This window comes from Scomber japonicus, chromosome 19 (assembly GCF_027409825.1).
Source record: "Scomber japonicus isolate fScoJap1 chromosome 19, fScoJap1.pri, whole genome shotgun sequence".
Lineage (NCBI taxonomy): Eukaryota > Metazoa > Chordata > Actinopteri > Scombriformes > Scombridae > Scomber > Scomber japonicus.
The window spans coordinates 27,919,372-27,929,596 of NC_070596.1; the positions used below are offsets into that span (position 1 = coordinate 27,919,372).

At 41.0% G+C, this 10,225-nt stretch overlaps 1 protein-coding gene across 1 annotated transcript in view; it reads left to right on the forward strand.

The window, feature by feature from the left end:
- Nucleotides 1-1,202: 1,202 nt before the first annotated feature.
- zfyve16 (zinc finger, FYVE domain containing 16) overlaps nucleotides 1,203-10,225 on the forward strand; it is an 18,817-nt gene continuing 9,794 nt past the window's right edge. The window contains exons 1-5 of the mRNA XM_053339537.1: nucleotides 1,203-1,388; nucleotides 6,094-6,199; nucleotides 7,429-8,177; nucleotides 8,259-9,431; nucleotides 9,807-9,820. Of these exons, the coding sequence (XP_053195512.1) occupies nucleotides 6,130-6,199; nucleotides 7,429-8,177; nucleotides 8,259-9,431; nucleotides 9,807-9,820 (2,006 nt within the window). The 5' untranslated portion in view covers nucleotides 1,203-1,388; nucleotides 6,094-6,129. The remainder of the gene's footprint in view (nucleotides 1,389-6,093; nucleotides 6,200-7,428; nucleotides 8,178-8,258; nucleotides 9,432-9,806; nucleotides 9,821-10,225) is intronic.

Consider the following 10,225-nt stretch of genomic DNA (forward strand, 5'->3'; position numbering starts at 1 on the left):
TAAAGTATATTATATATAGTATATTATAATGTGTATATAGTGTATTAGTGAACAGTGGGCTGTTAGTATAGTATATTATATATAGTATGTTAGTATATAGTGAGTATATAGTGTATTAGTGAACAGTGTATTATATATAGTATATTATATATAATGTGTATATAGTGTATTAGTGAACAGTGAACAGTGGGCTGTTAGTATACAGTGTATTATATAAAGTATATTATATATAGTATATTATAATGAGTATATAGTGTTAGTATACAGTATATTATATAAAGTATATTATATATAGTATATAGTGTTAACAGTGAACAGTGGGCTGTTAGTATACAGTATATTATATAAAGTATATTATATATAGTATGTTATAATGTGTATATAGTGTATTAGTGAACAGTGGGCTGTTAGTATACAGTGTATTATATAAAGTATATTATATATAGTATATTATATATAGTATGTTATAATGTGTATATAGTGTATTAGTGAACAGTGGGCTGTTAGTATACAGTATATTATATAAAGTATATTATATATATTATGTATAGTGAGTATATAGTGTATTAGTGAACAGTGGGCTGTTAGTATACAGTGTGTTAGTATAAAGTATATTATATAAAGTATATTATAGTGTTAGTGAACAGTGAACAGTGGACTGTTAGTATACAGTATGTTAGTATACAGTATATTATATATAGTATATTATATATAATGTGTATATAGTGTATTAGTGAACAGTGGGCTGTTAGTATATAGTATATTATATAAAGTATATTATATATAGTATATTATAATGTGTATATAGTGTATTAGTGAACAGTGGGCTGTTAGTATATAGTATATTATATAAAGTATATTATATATAGTATATTATAGTGAGTATATAGTGTTAGTGAACAGTGGGCTGTTAGTATACAGTATATTATATAAAGTATATATATAGTATATTATAATGTGTATATAGTGTATTAGTGAACAGTGGGCTGTTAGTATACAGTATATTATATAAAGTATATTATATATAGTATATTATAATGTGTAGTGTATTAGTGAGCAGTGGGCTGTTAGTATACAGTATATTATATAAAGTATATTATATATATTATATATAATGAGTATATAGTGAACAGTGAACAGTGGGCTGTCTTCCAGCACTGAGCGGATCCTGTGACCTCCCGACAGTCTGTTCAAGATGGCCGCTTTGAGTGGAGCATTTACACATCTTCACTAAAGGAAAAAACACTCATCCAGCCTCCCAACAACACCGACAACAGCTCCTTCCTTTCAACAACAACTTTACCGGCTCGTACCACAGGATGAAACCGCCATACCGATGAGGAAGATGAAGCTTTACCGATGAGGAAGGCGTCGGGAGAATAAACCAGGTTAGCTAGCCTCTCTCTCTACTTTAGCCTGCTAACATCCCATAATAACTCCACTAACAGGCTAATGTTAACTTTAATCTCTACACCTGCTGCCAGAAAACATAAAACTACAGGTTGGCTCTCTGTGTGTGTGTTTAAAAGGAGGTTATAGTTAGTTAGTTTCTAACTTAAAGAGTCAAATGTTTGTTGTTATGGTGAAAATGAGCAGCGTTGCTAAGGTTACCTGCTAACGTCAGTGGGTTAAAACGCTGCAAATTAAACTAAATCTCGCTTTTTATAGACATAATAATGTAAATTAAGGTTTTATAGAGACATGACAAGTGTGATGTTTGTAGAGGAGATCTATAAAATGATTAGTGGGAAGTACATGTACTCCAAATCGTCTATTTTAGCATGATTTTTAAGGTATTTTACTACTTTATACTTTCACTCCTCCACATTTCAGAGGTAATTTGTTAATATTTGACAGCTTTAGTTACTTTTTAGATATAATAGATAATATAACAAGCTTTTAAAGGGTCTATAATTACTCATTACTCATAGTAAGTAACGAGACTGATGACTGGTTACTGTGGAAAATGATGAGCTACTTGAGTATTTTTACATTTTCTTCTACTTTATACTTCCACTCTTCCACATTTCAGAGGTTATTATTATTATTTGACAGCTTTAGTTACTTTTTAGACACAATAGATAATATAACAAGCTTTTAAAGGGTCTAAAATTACTCATTACTAATGCTCAGATTAATAGACTGACAGCTAATCACTGTGGAAAATGAGTATTTTTACATTTTCTTCTACTTTATACTTCCACTCTTCTACATTTCAGAGGTAATATTTATTATTTGACAGCTTTAGTTACTTTTTAGATATAATAGGTAATATAACAAGCTTTTAAAGGGTCTATAATTACTAATTGACAACTGGTTACTATGGAAAATGATGAGGTACTGGAGTATTTTTACATTTTCTTCTACTTTATACTTCCACTCCTCTACATTTCAGAGGTTATTCTTATTATTTGACAGCTTTAGTTACTTTTTAGACTTAAAAAAGGTCTATAATTAATCATTTCTCATAGTAAATAACTAGACTGATGACTGGTTACTGTCTAAAATGAGTATTTTTACATTTTCTTCTATACTTTATACTTCCTCTCCTCTACATTTCAGAGGTAATTCTTATTATTTGACAGCTTTAGTTACTTTTTAGATAGAATAGATAATATAACAAGCTTTTAAAGGGTCTAAAATTAATAATTGACAACTGGTTACTATGGAAAATGATGAGGTACTTGATTATTTTTACATTTTCTTCTACTTTATACTTCCTGTTCACTACATTTCAGAGGTAATTCTTATTATTTGACAGCTTTAGTAACTTTTCAGACACAATAGACAATATAAGAATCATTTAAAGGGTATATAATGACTCATTACTCATGGATAAATAGACCAACATGACAACTGGTTACTGTGGAGTGGGAAATTCTGATTAACCGTAAGACATGGATGTAGTAAAGCGTGACTTCCTCATTCCTGTCTATGTTTGGCTCACATGTTAACCAGCTGCTGTGTGACTAACCAGCACATACACGTCTACTAACGGAGGAGATAGAGAATAAATACTGTTGGATAAATTTAACTCGTAGATAAACACAGGATAAATGTTGTGAGTCTTTTTGTTTTTATAACCGTAATAATGCTTGAAGAGGTTATTAGTTTGTTAGTCTGTAAAAAAAGTCAGTATAATCTGATTTATGCCGTTTTTTAGATCTGATTCCGAAAAGCAGGAGCCTTTCTTTTAAGCTTCCTGTCGTCCTCCCGGGTCAAATTGACCCCGTCTGTTTTGACTGTTCCTTCTTTCCTCCCTTCCTTCCTTCCTTCCTCCGTTCCTTCCTTCCCTCCCTCTTTACTCCTTCCTTCCTTCATTCCCTCCCTCCCTTCCTTCCTTCCACCCTTCTTTCTTTACTACGTCCTTCCTCCCTTTCTTCCTCCCTTCGTCCTCTCCTTTCTCCCTACCTCCCTCCCTCCTTCCTTCCTCCCTTCCTCCCTTCCTTCTTTCCTTCCTCCCTTCCTTCTTTCCTTCCTTCCTTCCTTCCTTCATCCTCTCCTTTCTTCCTCCCTTCTTTCCTTCCTTCCTTCCTTCCTCCCTCCTTCCCTCTTTCTTTCCTCCCCCGTACCTTCCTCCCTTCCTTCCCTCTTTACTCCCTCCCTCCTTCCTTCCTTCCTTTCTTCTTTCTTTCCTTCCTTCCTTCCTTCCTTCCTTCCTTCCCTCTTTCTTTCCTCCCCCTACCTTCCTCCCTTCCTTCTTTCCTTCCTTCCTCCCTCCCTCCTCTCCTTTCTCCCTCCCTCCCTCCTTCGCTTGTTCCTTCCTCCCTTCCTTCCTTCCTTCCTTCCCTCCCTTCCTTCCTTCTTCCCCCTTTCCTTCCTTCCTTGACTCGAGGACAACAGGAGGGTTAATTTAATTTAACATTTAACTCCTAAATGATCTATTTTTGGTTATATATAAACTATAAATTATGGATTTTAAGATATTTAAAGGAAGCTGCTTGTCATTTAATCTCCTCTCATCAAACAGCTGATTTCTTTTAAGGCGGTATTTGATGTTGGAGTTATTTCCAACCATGCTTTCTCAGAGATTTACCTATTTTTAATTCACAGTGTTATGATTTAAAAATAAGCTTTGTGTCAGTTTAGTATTTGTTGTTTTTTAAAAATATGCCAATCACTGGATTCATAGAGGTTTTTATTTAAATGTGTGTCAGGCTCTTTACTTTTTCTGGAAAGAAGAAGTGAGAAAGACGAGGGTTCCCAGGAAGAGCTGTTTGGTTTTTCCCCTTTCAGCGAGTCTTAACGTGTGGTGATCAGTATCAAGTATGATTTGGACTGGAGATTATTAACTTTATTAGTGATTGAATAATTGAAGTTTAACTTTGTGGGAGTGGAAATATTATAGATCTACACATCCAAAGATTTGATGTAGACTATTGTAGGCTCTTATCTGACATACAGTGCTTCATGGAGAGTCCTACAGGGTTCACATGGATCCTTAAATAGTCTTAAAATGTCTTAAATTTAGATTGCAAAGTCTAAAATTGTCTTAAAATGTCTGAAATGTATTTTTTTTTTTTAAATATTCAAAATCTAAAAAAGTCTCAATATGTCTTAAATTGTGTCTTTTAAAAGCAGCATCAGGTTAAAATGTATATTTAGTAGGTGTATGTAACTATATTCATTAATAGTTAAAGATAGATAAAATAATATAACTTTTTTAAATAAATAAACTATATTTGTTGTCATGCATTCTTTAATCCTTTTTTTTTTAGCTTCTACAAATTAAGGCTTTCCTCTTAAAACCTGAAAAAATAAAGACTAAAACTAAACTAAAACTAGTAAATTCCCTCCAAATTAAAACTTAAACTACTTAATTACTTACTAAACCAGCTAAAACTAAACTTAAATTAACTAAATAGAAATAAAAACTATTCACAGAAGCACTGACTGTAAACAACCAAGCCTTCAAATCATTTCCACATATGATGAAGACCTCGACGTTTAAACTGAATTACCAGCTTAAAGTAACTCCTATAAAACTCCTCTGTGTCATTTCCAATCTCAGTTATTATCTCAGCAGATGTGAGGTGTGGTTGTTTACCTGCTAGTTATCAGATTAGGAAGTGTGATGATGTCAGCATGAAGCCTTCTGTCCTGCTTTAGTAGTGCTGGGCGGTATGAGCAAAAATGTATTTCACGGTAATTTTCAAAATAAAAGCGGTTTCATGGTATATGACTTTTTTTGTTTTTTTTTCATGCGTGAATATTAGTAATATCAGAGCTGGAAGGAAAGGAGGGAGGAAATGAGGAAGGAAATGAGGAAGGATGGAAGGAAGGAGAGAAGGAGGGAGGGATGAAGGACAGACAGAAGGAAGAAAGGGAGGAGGGAGAGAGGATAGAAGGGAGGGAGGGAAGGAAAGAAGGACGAACGGAGGAAAGAAGGAAGGCAGGATGGAAATGAAGGAAATCTCATTCACATTAGTGCTGTACTGGGTGTTTAGCGTGGAGGTGCTAACTCAAACTCCACGTACTCCGGTGGTAGTTAAACTCCGTTTGACACAGGTTGCATTTTACTTTTGACTTGTCAACTGAAGCGTCTGGAAGTGTTTTAAAGTTAAACAAGCCGTTCAAAAGTCCAGTAGCTCTCTTACTTTCCATCAGCGCGGTAGGTTTACTGCAGGAGGCCACTTCAAAGCATAGCGCTACAGCTAGAGGAGCCGTCTACGGGGGAGTAGAAGGGACAAAAAGGCTTGCAACATTAAAATGAGATTTTTTAAAAATTAACACGTTATGGATTGCATTAATCTAATCGCGATTAACACGTTAACGCTGACAGCCCTGAACCCGTAAACCACCCAGCACTATGCTTTAGTAGCTACAGGTTGAATACATGCTGTCACCTTTTCTCTTTCATAATGTTTCCTTTATGTGAGGAAGTTTTTTTGCAGCCTGAAGGAAGAATAAACCAGAATGTGTAACTAGGTTAATGTTTACAGAGCTGACCTACATTCTTCACCCTTAAGGATGTTGTTCCCCCCCCCCCCCCCCCCCCCCCTCCCTTTTCTTTCTGTGTTGAGATTAAAACTGTTCTTTTCAACAAGAATTACAACAAGTCTTTTTTTTCTCTTTGTTTTTTTTTATTTCTAGGAACTTGGAGGAGGGGGTTTTGTTTTTAGCCCAGTTATGGACAGCTTCTTCAAGGCAGCAGTATGTGATCTGGACAAGCTGCTCGATGACTTTGAGCTGAATACCGGTGAGACAAAAACACACTCACAGTAATGTCTGATATATGATAGCGAATGTGGGAATGTGCAATATGTGTACTTATCTATCTATCTCTCTACCTATCTCTCTATCTATCTATCTATCTATCTATCTCTCTGTCTATCTGAGCTGGGCGATTATGACAAAAATCGATTAATTGAACTTTTAATCTCGATTACGATTAATGAATGATTATCTCCACCCTTGATTAACAGTTTCTTTAGTTTAGTATTTTCCACTGCTGCCCTCACACATGAGGATCTTTAGGGAGGGAAAATAATGTTTTAACTTTCATGTCGTTCTACCGGGTCAAATTGACCCCCGTCTGTTCCTTCCTTCCTTCCTTCCTTCCTTCCTTCCTTCCTTCCTTCCTTCCTTCCTTCCTTCCTTCCTTCCTTCCTTTCTTTCGTTCTTTCTTTCGTTCTTTCTTTCTTTCTTCCTTCCTCCCCCTACCTTCCTCCCTTCCTCCTTTCCTCTGACCTTCCTTCCTTCCTTCCTCCTTTCCTTTCTCCCTCCCTCCTTCCTCCCTTCCTTCTTTCCTTTCCTCCCTTCCTCCCTCCCTCCTTCTCTCTTTCTTTCCTCCCCCTACCTTCCTCCCTTCCTTTTTTCCTTTCTGCCTTCTTTCCTTCCTTCCTTCCTTCTTCTTTTCTGTCTCCTCTCCTTCTTCCCCCCTACCTTCCTCCCTTCCTTCTTTCCTCCCTTCCTTCTTCCTTCCTTCCTGCCTTCCTTCCTTCCTTCCTCCCTCCTTCTCTCTTTCTTTCCTCCCCCTACCTTCTTTCCTTTCCTCCCTTCATTCCCTCCCTCCTTCCTTCCTTCCTTCTTCCTTTCCATCCTCCCTTCCTTCCTCCCTTCCTCCCTCCCTCCCTTCCCTCCCTTCCCTCCCTCCCTCCCTTCCCTCCCTCCCTTCCCTCCTCCCTCCCTTCCTCCCTTCCTCCCTTAACTGGAGGACAACAGGAGGGTTAAGGTGTGATGCTGTGGTTAAAGATCATGGTTTTGGTTAAAATGATCACTGGAGACAAGATTTCAAATTCCTTAAAGATATGCAACCTTTGTTGTCATGGCAACAGTGAACACCACCATTAATTGACATGAGCAAGATTAAGTCGATTAGAGTTTCCATTATTTTTCGATTAATTGCCCAGCCCTACTATCTATCTATCTGTGTGTGTTGTTGATGATGATGATGTTTTTAATTTGATCTGATCTTTTTTATTACAGAGGAGCATGAATGCAAATCGGTGTTCCTGAAGCCGTCGTCGTACCCCTTCTCCTCTCTCGGCCCTCAGTGTTTACCCTCCGAGGGGTCGACCGTCCCTCCGAACCTCCCCGACCTGAACTCTCTCCATTATGGTTCTGCCACCGGCTGCGTCGACGGCTCGGCCGCTCACAACCGCGGCGGTGGCGGCGGCTCCGACAATGACAGAGACCTCAAAGCTCAGCCGCTCACCGGAGTCGACCTCCTCTCCTCTGTCGATCGCCGGGCCACCAAAAGCTCGGCGCCCCCCTGCCCCGATCGGGCTCTGAAGCCGGTGTGCGACCTGGTGAATGACACCAGCTCGGCCATCTTGGTCCGAGCAAACAGCCACGATGCTTTCGGCGAGCTGGACGCGGCGGAGAAGCAGATGGAGGAGCAGGAGCAGCAAGAGGAGGAGGTGGAGGAGGAAAAGGAGGAGCTGCTCGTCGACTTCAGCAGTCCAGTAGCGACGGCACGTGGAGAGGAGAGAGGTGGGCTCGGCCAAAACAGCAACAACGGCAGCTGCAGAGACGGCAAAGAGGAGCAACCGTGCGCAGGGGTCGGCGGATACTCGTCCTCGCTCTGCCTGCTGGACGTTATTCTCCCCGCTGCCGTGGAGACGGGCTGCGAGTCCACAACAGATGAGTCACCGTCGCTACACAACACTGAGCCGGCTGACGCACAGGAGAGGGATTGTTGTGAGGAGGTGGCTCGCATAAACCAAGCAGTGGAAGCTTCCTCTGAGCTCTGCAGAGAAGAAGAAGAAGAAGAAGAAGAAGGAAGAGGAGAAGAAGAAGAAGAAGAAGCTGACGTTTGCACAGAAGCTGCAACAAGCTCAGAGACTAAAGAGGATGAGTCAGAAGTGACCGTAGATGAATGTGAGGGGGAGTCGGTGAACGCAGTGGCCTCGGAGCGAGAACCGGTGGGGCTGTCGTGCCTTCCCATCGCCGTGTCCATGTGTGGAGCTCTGGTGAGTCCAAACGCAGAAGATGAGTCGGGGGACGCGGCAGAGCAGTCGGAAGAGGCGGAGGCAGACTCCCTGGCGGCGCTGGAAGCCAGGGAGGCGAGGACCGGTTTAGATGAAGCGGCCGAATCGGTTCTCGCAGGAGGCCGTCTGTCACCAGAGGGGCAGCATCTCCCTCCCGAACCCGCCGCCGTCGTCGCTGTCCCTCTCCTCCCCTCCGCCGACCTCCCCTCCTCGTCCGACCGCTCCGAGCCGAGCCCGGTCGACCCTCCCGAGTTTGGCTTCGAGTACCTGCCGGAGAGCGACCAGGCGGAGCTGCTGGTCACGGACGAGGAGCTGGACGCCTTCCTGCAGGCACACACGGAGGCGGAGCAAGGCCGAGGGATCTCCTGCTCGCGATCCAACGGGGGTCTGGAGGACGAGCAGATGAGGATTTGCAGTCTGGCCTCTCCAGAAAGCGACAGAACAATGTGTGTTTCAGCGGAGGGGCGTTTGAACCCCGACGCTCCGTCATTATCGCAGGACTCTTGTCAGGAAGAACCGGAAGTCTCCAACAACTCTACAACCAGCAACACTTTCCAGCCCCAGTACAGCGGAGGAGCGAGACCTAAACAGCTACACTGCCAAACTGCAAGATCTCCGCCAGCAGGGGAGGAAGAGGAGGAGGAGGAAGAGGAGGAGGAGGAGCGGGCCGGGCCGAGCACGGCGGAGGATGAAGACATTTCTCCGACGAGCTCCGGTCCGGTAGAAGAGCGTTCCGGCGTGAGCCCGACGTACGGAGCTCAGGAGCATCAGGAGTACAGCGTGGGCTACGACGAGCTGTCCGAGCCCCCGCCGTACCCCGGGGAGTCGCCCACGGACGGAGCCAGGGCGGTGAACTGGAAGAGGGAGGGAGGGGGGGCGGAGGAGCCGGGGTGCAGGCAGCCAGCTTGGGTCCCCGACTCGGAAGCTCCGAACTGTATGAACTGCTACCAGAGGTTCACGTTTACCAAGAGGAGGCATCACTGTCGAGCCTGCGGGAAGGTACGAGGAAGACTGATCATCTAGTTTATACTGTTTTATAGCTGGGAGGAGTTATCTTAAAACTCAAATACAAGTGTTAAAGCTCAAGAACACAGTTTTTAATTAGATGATTGATCAAAAAGTCGATCAGAAGAAAATTAATAAGCTGCTGTTTTGATCATCGATTAATCTTTTCAGTCACTTTTCAAGCAAACAAAAGCCAAATGTTTGATAGTTTTAGCTGCTTAAATGTTAGAAGTTGCTGCTTTGCTTTGTTATATAGGATAAAAATACAAAAAATGAAGACATGACCTTTGAATTATGATAACCCCGACCCTATTTTTCACTATTTTCTAACATTTTTTAGATCTTTAACGATTAATCCATTAAATCGAGGAACTCATCAGCAGGTTATTCACACAAAAAAAGGATATGTGTGTGTAACAAGCCAATTAAATGTAATCTACAGTAATTTCGACAACCAGTGGGATGCAGTTTAACCCTTTACATACTGTACATATTCTACCCTCTCAGTTTTTTTCCCTTCATAAAAAGTGTCTAAACCAAATGTTGAAGCACAGATGTGTTTAGAAAGCATCAATAGTCGATCTGACAAACCTTGATTCATGTATCAGAGAGCAGAGAGAGTCTATTTTTTAGCTTTTACACCTCTAAACAGCTCCTATCACACAATATTATGTCCTATTTTACCTCAGACATGAAAATATAACATAGACATAATGATGGAAATGTTATTTTCTATGTAAAGGTAAAATGAGCAGAGCTTTGTGGAAGTGTGAGGTTTATTGTATAAC